The following is a 12791-nucleotide window of genomic DNA, read 5'->3' as shown; positions in this document are numbered from 1 at the left end:
AAATAAACACCATTTTCAGTAGAAAATTGATATACACTAATCAAATTCTTGGTGATTTGTGGAACATGTAATAAGTTATTCAGGGTAAGGACAGTACACTTATCTATGGACAAGAATTAATTGTGTCTTACCTATGTTCTATATAGACAGTCCAGCACCATTCCCCATGTACACTTGCTCATTGGCTTGAAAGTCATTTTTCTGAGCAAGATTCTCTTCATTTGAAGTGTAATGGTGAGTGGCTCCTGAGTCAGGGTACCAAGAATCATCACAAACAGTTTCTGGAGTAGCCATCATAGCAGAGGGGTGACATTGAGAACCAGAACCAGAACCAAACCCAAGGAAGGGAGGATTGAAATGTAGCACTTAGAAGCATAATGTCCAGCACGTAGACATATTTGACATACTATTTTACTATTGTTTGAATCGGTTCCATGACCTGAATTGTTAGGATTAGAGGTAGATCCAAAATAATTGAATGTGTTACCTCTTCCTCCAAGAACTGGTGGTCGATATGGGGAAGCACTAGATGCACCATTCCCTAATCGATTATTTGCATAGGGATTCTAGTAATTATTTTCACATTGGCTTGAATTACTTCGAGATCTGAATTTAGAGTTTGCAAGATTTATAGAAGCAGAGTTAAGAACTTTGTTCTTGCGCTCAATGCGATTACTGAACAATGACATTAAACGAATTATGAATGAGAATCAAGTTGTGCTCTGATACCATGTTAAAAAAGATTGAATTCACATAAATAGATCTCATTGATTAACCAAGTGAAAGATACAACTTATATATGTACAATGATAGAGCTAAAAATGTAATGACCAAACTACCCTCCTAACTGATTCTAACTACTAACAGAATTAACTAACAAACATCATATACTCTTAACAGGTGTCAATCTATACCAAACACCAATTATAGACTTGTCGACACCAATATTAAATTGCAGGAGAGGGAAAGAGCTTCTCTCTTCTAGAACTCTACTAATAACAAGCTTAGGATATACATTTGAGAGATAAAACAGTTACAAAGGTGAACAAGTGAGAATACGTAGACAGCCATCCTAACTAAGAAGCTTAATTATCCAAGCAAATCTTGTAGATGGAACAACTCCACAAATCAACCCACAAAAAAACATTATCCTAACAAGAAAAAGACATCCAACAAAGCACATGTGTCAAAATATGAAAAGAAAAATTATTAAGGAGACCTCATATAGATTATAAAGAACACGTGTCAAAATATAAATAAATAAGTTTTCAAAAAAAAAAAAAGATAAATTGATTGAAATTAATTTACCAAAAAAAAAATGGTGGAAACAGTAAACTTTAACCATAAACAAAATTAATATAGGTTACATTTATGACACGTTTACTATACAGTAATCAGAATCGGAATAAATTAATGGAGAAATGTAACGGAATAAATAAAAGATAATCAGAATCAATATTTGTAATATGTTGTTTACTAAAATTTTTTAGAAATTAAATAGTTGTGATTTATCTTGTTTACTTTATTAGGAAACATAATCGGAATGCTTAAATTGACTAAATTGTCCTTTTAAGTTAAACTATATTATATGGTAGTTATTTTGCAAGACATGTTTAAAAGGATAAAATTGTCATTATATATTTAATATTAAAAAATAAAATAAAAATAATAAAAATCCATTACCCTTAATGGCATTCTTTACAAAATTGGTAAGAGAAGTTCTACCTTTCTTTTCTCCCTTATTTAATCAACTTCTCCCTTTCCTAATTTTAATAATGCAAGTAAACAAATGTAAGGGAATAATTACCTTACTATTGATTCCCATTACTTATTAGTAAAGATTAATGTTAACATTATATGTTATATAGTATAAATTATAATCATCTAAGAAATGATTGGTTGGCATGGTCAGATAAAAGGGGTTCTTCCAAATCAACTTGGTGACTTCCCTTCTCCATATAGTCATCATCAATATTATGTTGTTTCCTCTGTTCATGAACAGTATTTTTGTGTAGATTGGGATCATGAATTTCTTCTTTAATAACATTCTTTATGTCCTTGGCTTTACCCCATAACAAAATATATAAACCAATTATTACACCAATTGCGCCAACCAATCTGTCCAAAGAAAAAAAAAGAATGAAATTAACATATAACAAAGAATTAATCACTATATTTAATTATACATGTAAAAAAATATATATATATACTCATACCCTCCAGTATAAATCTTCTCATGTAGAAATATAGCAGCCAAAATGGTGACTATAATAGTACATAAAGGATTGAATATAGCAGAGAAGAGTGGACCCCTTTGAGATATGACCCATGCTTGAACAAAGAATGAGACCCCAGATCCAAATACTCCCTGAGATATATATAATAATTACACCAATTATAATTATAATTATCAAACTATAAGATATTGATTATTGTATATAATAGATTAATAATTAACTTACTGAGAAAAAACAAGAGCCAAATTCCAAAGCAGTAGTGAACTTCCAAGAGTGTGAATAATCTTTCTCTAAAAAGAATGCAATTATTGCTGATTGTATTGTTCCCATGAAACACATCCAAGCTGCTAAGCAAAGGTGGTTTGGACAGCATGCTGAGGCAGGTACCTAATATTAATTATATATCCAAAAAAAAAAAATGTTATGAAATTAATTACATATGTAAATGTTGAATTAAGAGGGTTATATTATGATGATTATTATTATTCATGCATCAATTTATCAGAATTAATACTATTTTTTGTGTAGCAAGTAAGTGCTTAAATTTGTCAATATATAGTAAGAAACAAATAAATAAAGTACATACACTACAAAAAAAAAACACAACTTTTACTCATAATCTTTTAATCACAACAAAAAAGTTACTTATGATTAAATATTGTATTTAAATACAAATTGTCACTAATTTAGTCTTAATTACAATAAATATCGTGATTAAAAATACGTTTAGTCACAACAAATTGTAATTTTTGTTGCTAATATTTTTAGTCATGAACTTTTTAATCACAACGTAAGAATGATAATTTATCATTAGTCCACTACAAGAAATGTCACTTTTGCCAGCACATTTTTGTGCTGACAAAAGTTGGTATTGTACTGGTAAGGGGGTTGGCAAATCAATGTTGGTATTAGAACTTTTGCCAGCATAAAATGAAAAGTGCTGGCAAAAAAGACTTTTCCCAACGTGTAAATGTGCTGGTAAAAGTTAAATTTTAGCCACTGCAAATGTACGCTGGTAAAACTTTGATCTCTTTGCCAGCGCAGTTTGCGAAATGCGTTACTTTTACCAGCGCAGTAGCGAACTGTGCTGGTAAAAGTGACATTTCTTGTAGTGGTCACAAGTTAGTTTTGTTGTAACTAAAAATAAAAATTTTGTAATGATATATTCCTTTTCTGATTTTTTTTTATGTGGGTCCACCCAGAGTTAAGAAGTATATTAATTGTATTTTTTAAAAGAAAATTAAAAAAAAAAATACTAACTTTGGTTACTATATTTTGGCCAAATATCCATGTGGGGGCTCTACATTTTTCTAAATCACATTTTAGATCTCATGTTGATCAAAATAGTACTCTAGCTAGATCTAATTTTTGTCAAAATAATTTCAAACATAATAATCTAATTTATTCTACATTGACAAATTGTATTCCTTTCAAACATATAGGAACCAAAATTGCATTTTTCCTTTCAATTAATTCAGAATAATTAATTGCTAATTAATTATATTAAATTTGGAAGTAGTAGAGTTTAATTGTCAAAACAAATAATTAATTAAGGATCACTTTGTCCCATTAGTGAGTACAATAATATATATATATATATATATACATATATATATATATATACCTGGAGAATCAACCAAGTGGACCAGCAACAATAGGCTCCAAAAAGAAATATACAACCCAATATCCAATCATCATGATCATTACTACTACTGCTCATGTTGGATTCCAATACAAAATCATTATTATTGGGTAAATTTAGGAGCTTTGGGCCTTTGACCAATGCCATGGACATGGCACCACTCACACATACTATAGTTCCTAATATCTTGGCTAAGCTTCTCAAGCTCCTTATGTTTACCTTCTCTAATCTAAAAATCAACAAAAAATTAATTAATGTAAGTATATATTTATATAATCACAAGCTGTTATATGGTATTTTTAATAATAAAAAATCTATCATAAATTTAAATCTCATCTGCTAGCTAGGTCTCATTAATTTCAACAGTTATGATTATTGAAATATAATATTTTAATTTGTATACCCAAAAATGGATGCAATTAGAAATGTGATTGCTGGAACAAGATTTGCCATAGCACTTGCCATTGATGAAGAGGACAATAATAGACCTTGAAAATAAATATTCTGGTTGATTGCTACACTGTTCAAAAAAATAAAATAAAAAAATGAAGTGTAACAAAATTTAACTAAATAAATATGATTATTAAAATATATAAGAATTAATTGAAATAATATGAAATTAATTATTAATTACCCTATGAGGGAGACCAGAAATATCAAGCTAAAACTCCTTAATCCCATAGAAGACCCTCCTGATTTTTTTCTGTCATATATAGAAATAAGGTTTTAATTGGGAGAAATTAATAATATTTTGATGATATATATAGATGTATAGATATACCTTGTGAAATAAGCAAATGGTGCAATGACCAAAGTAGCTATGGCTTGTCTATAAAAGACAAAGACACTTGGACTCATTCCTTGTAGTAAAGCAGCTCTAGTAGACAGAGCAACTCCTGCATAAGAAAATTGTAAGCCAAACATAGCCATTGCTGGCTTGTACTCATCAAACCCTCCCATCTTATTATTAATTCTCAATAACAACAAAACCAAAAATATATATATGTATCTTTGTTATGAGTTATAATCGATGATCGATGAGCTATAATAATGTTAGAACTTCCTTATATATTTATACAAATATATTGCTCAAGCATAAGGTAGCTAGAAAGTTATTATAATATTATAGTATGGGACGTATTTAGAAAAGGAAATTAAGTATTATAGAAGGATCTAAAAGATTTTAACAACTGTGTATATATATATTTATGTATATAGATATATATAGATATTTGTGTGTGTATCAGTATTTTAATGAAAGTATATATAATATAACAGCACATGAGGAATTAATATGTACCGTTTACATTACATTATATAACTTTATTGAACTGAATTATATATAATAATGACATAATAAGTAATCTAGTATACTTTGAACTGAATTATATATAACTTTTCAGTACTTAATTTTCTCATAATAAAAGTTAAATTTCAATTGATTTTATCACAGGCTATATATATCTTTATATATTAAAAGTGTCTATCTAACGGCATTTCTTGGTTTAACAGAATATATTTAAAAATAAAAGAATATTCTGTTAAATTTAACGATTAGGTTTGATCTCCGTTAACAAATAAACCCAATAATTAAACCCAAAAAATTAAACAATCTTTTAAATATTAATAATCTCTTTTTAAATTAAAAAAAAATCATCTTAGCCACATATTTCTCTAACGAACCTATCTTGGGAGAATATTAATAATTTTTTTATTTATTTTTTAAAAAAGAAAAATCTTTATATATTAAAGTTAACCTCACGTTATCTAATGTTTTCTCTGGATAAGCATAGGAAGCAGAAATACCACTTCTATCTTTGTGTGATTGTAGATATACCACTTCTGTCATTGGCCCACTTTTTAGCTTTATAAATGGAGATGCTCATATAATATTAACACTTTACAGAAAAAGACCAAAATCTTAAATGAAACTAGCAATACGTGGCTCGGCACGTACATTCACCTAGTATATATATAATTAGAGTGACACATTGGTTAGCAATATTTTAAAAAAAAATTATTTTTTTAAGTTAATTATATGAAACTCATTATTTAATTATACTAGTATTTATGTTGTTATTATCAGTTAATAAACTTATTTTTAACAATTTTATACAAATAATGTGGATATTTTTTTTTACAGAAAAAAAATTATATATTAGTAAATGTTAATTTTGTGGTTCTCAATAAAAAACATTTCCGATCGTAACCTTTTAAAAAAATGAAATATGCATATATTCATTGATGTGAGTAACATTTTTTTAGGAATAAGTGATGTCAGTAAGATTTTGTTTCAAGTTTCAACACGTTGTGATCAATAATTGATCATATATAAATAATTATTTTTTGAGCATTGTTAGTGCGTATCAGTAGTGCTTAGCATCTCTAGACATGTCACTTTATGATTCACTAACAATACTCTTTAAAAATTATTATATTAAAATAGGATTTAAAACTTAATTGGATCAATAATAATATATTGACACATAGAATAGTACTAGACACTACTAATACTCTTTAACATTTCTCATATTTTTTTTAAAACAAATGTAGCTATTTATAATTATATATATATATATATATATCTAATAAGAAGACAGATTAGGGTATGATGTGAGGTGAGCCTGGGAAAGGTGATATAGAGATTTTTGGAGAGATCCAAATAACTAATGATTAAATTGATGATATATATAGTTTTAATTTTGTACAAACTCTGTATATCATATTGACTAACAACTTAAAATTATAATATATATTTATATATTATATATGAAGTTTTGTTTTCTCAACGTGCCAAAACGAAGGTACTTTATTTGATTGTTGACTATATTCATAATTATTGATGATCATGAGAATTATTGGATTTATCACTTAGATCAAATTTATTGGATTTTAAAATAGAGTTCCCAATCTTATAATATGATCGTTTAATTTATTAAAACTTTTATTTCTTAAATAGATCTCATTCTCATTAATAAAACTAAGTTGAATGTTAATTTTAAATAATAGCAAAATACCGATCGAATTATTGAATTTAAAAAAATATTATGCAAAACGACCCCATAAAAGAAAAAATTAAAAAAAGATAAAGAAAAGTTTTGATGAAAAATAATGTTGCCCATGATAAATATGAAATAACTAAAGAGAGATTTAATTAATTAGCAAATAGTAAGCTAATATCATGTGCAGCTACACGTACTTACGTACTTAGTCATCTAATTAATCTCGATCGATCGTGTGAACAAAATCACATGGCCATATGTTTTCATTGCTTTTATATATAAATATCATGTATAAAGATATTCTTTTATATGTATATGTATCTATGTAAAGAGTACCAAAAATCCCACTTGCATAATCTGCATGTTCTCCATATTACTTCTCTTATTTCAACACACAATAATACAATATTGATATGTTGACTCGAATATACTATTTTATCATACCCTAAAAAAATTAAATATACATGGACTCTCCTTATAATATAGACATGTGTTGATTTTTCATCCACGAATCTAAAAAATCGTAAACGAATAAGATAAACACAAGCACTAGTTAATTAAAGTAAAGCGGTTTAGAAATGAAAAATTGACAAAAATGAACACGAAAGTTTTTTAGTAGTTCACCCCCTGTGGTATTATTCTTTAAATCCCTAACCAAAATTCGATTTGTTAGTCTTTAACTAACTTAACTGTCAAAAATGACAGGAAGTATTATTGGGTCATTTGGCCTATATAATTAAAGAGAACTACTCCTCTCATTTCATGATATGACAACATAAGAATAAGGGCAATAACAAGAGAGCCACAACATAAAAGAGAGAGATGTTAAGAGAGAGAGAGAGAGAGAGAGAGAGAGAGAGAGAGAGAGAGAGAGAGAGAGAGAGAGAGAGAGAGAGAGAGAGAGAGAGAGAGAGAGAGAGAGAGAGAGAGAGAGAGAGAGAGCTGGGATTGGGAATTGAGCAACATTGTTGTTGGCTCGGGTTAGTGAGTTAATGAGTGTTGATCAGAGATTACACCATAGATGACTTATTGTGACTATTTCCTTGTAGCTCCTGAGATTGATATCTCTATTATCATTATCAATAAAGATTGGTGGCACACTACAAGAAATGTCACTTTTACCAGTGCAATTTGCTACTGCGCTGGTAAAAGTTACTTTTACCAGCGTACCTCGCAAACTGCGCTGGCAAAAAGGTCAAAGTTTTACCAGCGCACATTTGTAGTGGCAAAAGTTTAATTTTTACCAGTGCACATACTCCATCGAGTTGGTGGACGGAGCCAATTAGATAAGGTATCCTCGGGTACTTCCTGCTCCTGTATCAGCTCCAGCAGTCTGCTATTTGCCTAGTGTATAAGAAGGTTGATTGGAGTGGCCTTGCCATCATGGACAATATTATTTTTCTCCTTCCAAATTCTTTCAAAAATAATGGACGTACCACCCAGGAATGTATGGTACTTGGTGGCACTTGGTCTATGATCCTCCCTTTTAAACCATTGGATCCACATGTCCTAATCGTCAAAATTAGTCGCCGTGGTTCTAATTTGCCAAGTACAGCCAAACCAAATGGCTCTCGCAAATGACATTCCCAAAAGAAATGAAAAGAAGTTTCCACTTCTAAAGAGCACATCAGACACATTGGATCGTGAATATCGAAGAGAGAGAGAAGTTTACCTCTTGTGAGGAGGCAATCGAAAAGGATCTTCCACCATAGCATTTCCAAAAGATTATGAATTTTGGCTCCCCAAATGATCCTCCACTTCTCGTTTTTACCCGCATTATCATGAAGGTTTTTAATTATCCTGAAGGCTGATCTTATACTAAAATTTCCATTAGGCTCCGGAAGCCATAGCCAAGAATCCTTCGTGGGGTGGTTGGGCAGCGTGATGTTAAGAATTCTTTTGGCATCTTCAATTCGAAACCAGGTACTTACCAAGTCCTCTCTCCATTCATAATTAAGAATGAAGTTACTCACCAAACTAATTCCCTCAGAGGCATCAAGACGCGACTGAGGTTGAAAATTATTTTCCGGGACCCATGGTTGAAACCAAATGGAAGTTGCTTCACCCACTACAAGAAATGTCATTTTTACCAGCATATTTTTGTGCTGGAAAAATTTGGTATTGCGCTGGTAAAATAGAATTTACTTGTGATGTGTTGGCAAAAGGGGGTTGGAAAATCAATGTTGGTATTAGAACTTTTGCCAGCATAAAATGAAAAGTGCTGGCAAAAATGATTTTTCCCAACGCGTAAATGCACTGGTAAAAGTTAGATTTTAGCCACTGCAAATGTACGTTGGTAAAACTTTGACCTTTTTGCCAGCGCAGTTTGCGAAATGTGCTGGTAAAAGTGACATTTCTGATTTTCCGAAAAAGACCTCTATGGATATAGGTCCTAGCATGTAGAATAGCCTTCCACAACAGTAAGTCTGAGGCTTTGACTTCCATACCGAGTAAACAATGGTTCTTACCATATTTTGCATTCATAACTTGTCTCCAAAGGAGTATCATCCATCAACAATTTCCAAGCCCATTTCAATAGGAAGGCTTTGTTTGTAGGTTCTATTGTTCTGAACCCCAAACCTCCGTGTGTTTCAGGTTCGCACAGGGTCTCCCAGGCGATTGGGTGTAGGACTCTCTTGTCATCCGTGTCTCCCTACCAAAAGTCTCTAAGAGTCTTATCAATCTTGTTAGTCGTGGCGATGGGTATGAAGTCGGAGGATGCGATGTAGTTTGATAAAGTGGATCCCACAAAATTGATGAGACAAGCTCTTCCCATGCTAGATAGGAGTTTAGCATTCCAGCTTTGGACACGCTTTAACACTTTATCCACAAGGGGTTTGAAGTCCTTCGTTCTCTTAGGTGACCTGAACAGAGGTAAACCCAAGTAAGTGGCATTGAGGGGCATCTTGCTCATCACCAAGAAGTTGCAAATGGATTGGATTTTCCCACGCCTCTGGAGAAGAAAATGGAAGATTTTTGTCAATTGATAGATTGTCCTGACCACTAGCAGTAAGAAGATGAACAATCCTGAAACGCTTTGGCTTCTTTCATAGTAGCATGGTCGAGTAGGATGATGTCGTCAACGAATATAAGGTGGTTCACCGATGTTCCATGCCTTCCCATCTTGAATCCTTTAATTAGCCCTTCCTTTTCCTTTTCGAGGAGGAGGCAGGATAGTGTCTCCGCTGCAAGTATGAAAAGAGTCGGGGATAATGGGTCCTCTTGTCTTAACCCTCGACCAGGCTTGAATTTCCCAACAATGGCTGCATTGAGTAAAAGTTTGATTTATTTCACCGATATGCATGCCCGAACCCAGTCAGTAAAGGGATGCGAGAATCCAAGTTGGGCAAGGACAACCATAATAAAATCCCAATCCATTTTGTCGTAAGCCTTCTCAAGATCAAGCTTGATCATCATGAATCCTCTCTTTCCTTTCTTATTGTTGAAGGGGTGGACAATTTCCCGTGCAATCATGGTTTTTTCCGTTATGCATCTTCCTTTGACAAAAGCAGCTTGATTGGGAGAGATGATTTTTTGAATAACTTCCCGAAGTCTTGAAGCAATTATCTTAGAAATCACCTTATAAGCGACATTGCAAAGCGTAATGGGGCGATAGTCCTTGGTGTAGGCCGGGTTGTCTTCCTTGGGATTAGAACAATTGAAGTGTCATTAATAAAGTGAGGCAAGTCGGTGTGGTTGAAAAAATGTGTTACCATATCAATAAAATCTGAATTGATGGTATCCTAATGATGATTGTAGAAACTTGGTGGTAGCCCCTCTGGACCGGGGGCCTTGTCTTTTCCCATTTCGTTGATTGTCAACTTTACTTCCTCTATACCAGGTATGGCATTGAGTAGTGCATTATCGTGACCATCAATCTGTTTGTTGAATACACCGTTCATGAGAGGAGATAAGTAGATGGGATGTTTCTTGAACAGCTCCCTGAAGCTATCCAAAAAACAGTCAGCAATATCTTGTTGGTCGCGGATCCAGCTATCATCCTCCGAGCTCTTGATACATTGAATATAGTTCTTCCGTCTTCTAAAGATAGTGGAGGCCATGAACCATTGTACACGTGATTTTTGTTTCAAGTGTATTTCTTCCCTAAGTAGGGCCTAAGAGAGTTTCCTTTTTGTCGATTCAATGACGCTGTGGTCTATAGGAGAGTTCCTTTTTGTTTCTTCAAGAGTAGCAGTAGCTTCTTGCACTTGCTAATTAGCTTTTGAAAGAGAGTTTTACCCAAGTAGTTGTAACAAAATAGGGATGAAGATGAAGACGGGGCAGATTCAAGGAAGGCATTATTCCCTGGCCACCATGTTTATCCCTATCCATGAAATGCGAGTATGCCATACCTTGCTTTTATTTAAAGATAGACCCATTAGATAAATTTACTTATTTTTTTGTTAAAAAAAATTATGTTTTTTTCTTATCAAATCAACAATATTTTAATTTATTATTGCTTCAATGTACATGCTATAATAAATTAATTATAATTCAGAATAATATGTAAATGTGGTTAATTAATAAATATTTTACCGTGTGTGGTTTGGCTTTTGTTTGAGGATAATTCGTGTGTGGTCTCTAATCATCCAACACTGACCAATTGTAAAGTGTCTCAACTCATGAAGCCAGGTAGTAGACAGTGTGACTTGGAGCTTATTGAGGACTTGTTTGATTCCCGTGATGTTGAGCTCATCAAACAGGTGCCTTTGAGTATTAATCTTGCGAGTGATAGTTGGTTTAGGAACAAGGATCCAACTGGGTTTTTTCACTGCCAAAAGTTCCTTTAATCATCTACAGTCGGTCAATGGTAGTTGGAACTCCTCTATGGAGGATGATGTTTGGAAGATGTTGTGGAAGATTAAAGCCCCTCCTAAGGTTTTAGATTTTATTTGGAAAGCTCTTTCGAGGTGTTTTCCTACGCGTACTCAACTTTCTAGTAAACATGTTCCGGTGGAGTTACATTGTGTGTTGTGCAGCTATGGGGATGAGTCAATTTTCCATGTTTTGGTTCAATGCCCCTTTGCTCATTCGTGTTGGCTCCGATCTGCGTTAGGTGTTGGCCATTCCACAACAAACAATTTTTTTTGACTGGTTTATGGAAGTGTTGGCAGTGGGCAATATGAGATTGATGGAAGAAGCCGTCATGGTTGGTTGGGAAATTTGGAAGGCTCGGAATGGTAGAAGCTGTAGTGCTGCTGATGTTATTTGGATGGCTCGTACCACTCTTCGACAATGGACGAGTGCTCAGTCTAAGCGGCTGGGCTCGGCGTCTCTAGCTGCCAATCGCACTGACACAAGAGATTACTGGTTCAAACCGACTGCTGGTCAGTTAAAAATTAATGTGGATGGAGCGGTTTTTGAAGACACAAATGAGGTAAGCACAAGTTTGTAGCACGCGACTGTGATGGTCGAGTAATGGAGGCGTTTTCAACTATTTCTTCTGTCAGCTGCTGACCCGAAATTACAGAAATTCTAAGTGTCAAAGAAGCACTTAGTTGGATAAAGAGGAATAACAAGTCAAATGTCATTTTAGAGACGAATTGCATTTTAGTTGTTCAAGCTATCCTTAGTTCGGTATCTATGTCTTCTATTTTTGGTTTATTTGTTAAAGATTGTCAAGTTATTTTATCTTCTTTAAATAATATTTTTATTGGTCATGTTAAACGGTCTGCTAACAAAACCACGCACTGTATGGCACGTGGTGCTTGTTATTGGTCAAGTCGTCTCTTTTGTGAAAGTGATATTCTCCTTGCTCTTCAGTCTTTTGTAGTAGCGGATGATTCTGTTAAATAAAGATTATTTTTATTCAAAAAATAATAATAATAAATAAATATTTTACCGTATAATTAAGAACACTCCTAATGAATTTTCTACTCCATTTTTCTAAATATATCAGTAAAGCTTACT

At 32.6% G+C, this 12791-nt stretch overlaps 3 protein-coding genes across 3 annotated transcripts; all 3 read right to left on the bottom strand.

Annotated features, from left to right (window-relative positions):
- Positions 1-1816: 1816 nt before the first annotated feature.
- Positions 1817-2731, bottom strand: LOC133039051 (WAT1-related protein At4g30420-like). The gene is made up of 3 exons (XM_061117864.1): positions 2463-2731; positions 2217-2368; positions 1817-2118 (listed from the first exon to the last, which is right to left on the bottom strand). The coding sequence occupies exons 1-3, from the start codon at positions 2574-2576 to the stop codon at positions 1881-1883; spliced, it is 504 nt and encodes a 167-aa protein (XP_060973847.1). The 5' UTR covers positions 2577-2731; the 3' UTR covers positions 1817-1880.
- A 316-nt stretch (positions 2732-3047) lies between these two features.
- Positions 3048-4839, bottom strand: LOC115724923 (WAT1-related protein At4g30420-like). The gene is made up of 4 exons (XM_061117936.1): positions 4661-4839; positions 4283-4495; positions 3862-4108; positions 3048-3113 (listed from the first exon to the last, which is right to left on the bottom strand). Exons 1-4 carry the CDS (start codon positions 4837-4839, stop codon positions 3048-3050), a joined length of 705 nt encoding a protein of 234 aa, XP_060973919.1.
- Positions 4840-9534: 4695 nt separating this feature from the next.
- On the bottom strand, positions 9535-10942 carry LOC133039118 (uncharacterized). The gene is made up of 3 exons (XM_061117935.1): positions 10709-10942; positions 10194-10523; positions 9535-9834 (listed from the first exon to the last, which is right to left on the bottom strand). Exons 1-3 carry the CDS (start codon positions 10940-10942, stop codon positions 9535-9537), a joined length of 864 nt encoding a protein of 287 aa, XP_060973918.1.
- Positions 10943-12791: the final 1849 nt, after the last annotated feature.

Source organism: Cannabis sativa, chromosome 6 (genome assembly GCF_029168945.1).
Source record: "Cannabis sativa cultivar Pink pepper isolate KNU-18-1 chromosome 6, ASM2916894v1, whole genome shotgun sequence".
Lineage (NCBI taxonomy): Eukaryota > Viridiplantae > Streptophyta > Magnoliopsida > Rosales > Cannabaceae > Cannabis > Cannabis sativa.
Note: the sequence above shows the minus strand (reverse complement) of the source record. Positions and strands in the feature narration are given on the sequence as shown.

Bases quoted from the DNA above. Each gene is read 5' to 3' on its own strand.
- LOC133039051 (XM_061117864.1), bottom strand. From the start codon at position 2,576: ATGTGTTTCATGGGAACAATACAATCAGCAATAATTGCATTCTTTTTA. The intron at 2,369-2,462 runs GTAAGTTAATTA...TATATATCTCAG, and splicing joins TTGGCTCTTGTTTTTTCTCA to GGAGTATTTGGATCTGGGGT. The intron at 2,119-2,216 runs GTATGAGTATAT...TTCTTTGGACAG, and splicing joins GAGAAGATTTATACTGGAGG to ATTGGTTGGCGCAATTGGTG.
- LOC115724923 (XM_061117936.1), bottom strand. From the start codon at position 4,839: ATGGGAGGGTTTGATGAGTACAAGCCAGCAATGGCTATGTTTGGCTTA. The intron at 4,496-4,660 runs GTATATCTATAC...AATAATTAATTT, and splicing joins CCATTTGCTTATTTCACAAG to CATATTATTTCAATTAATTC. The intron at 3,114-3,861 runs GTATATATATAT...CCCCCTTACCAG, and splicing joins CCACTTGGTTGATTCTCCAG to TACAATACCAACTTTTGTCA.
- LOC133039118 (XM_061117935.1), bottom strand. From the start codon at position 10,942: ATGGCCTCCACTATCTTTAGAAGACGGAAGAACTATATTCAATGTATC. The intron at 10,524-10,708 runs GTAAAGTTGACA...TCTAATCCCAAG, and splicing joins CCATACCTGGTATAGAGGAA to GAAGACAACCCGGCCTACAC. The intron at 9,835-10,193 runs GTTCGGGCATGC...TTTCTTCTCCAG, and splicing joins CGCATCCCTTTACTGACTGG to AGGCGTGGGAAAATCCAATC.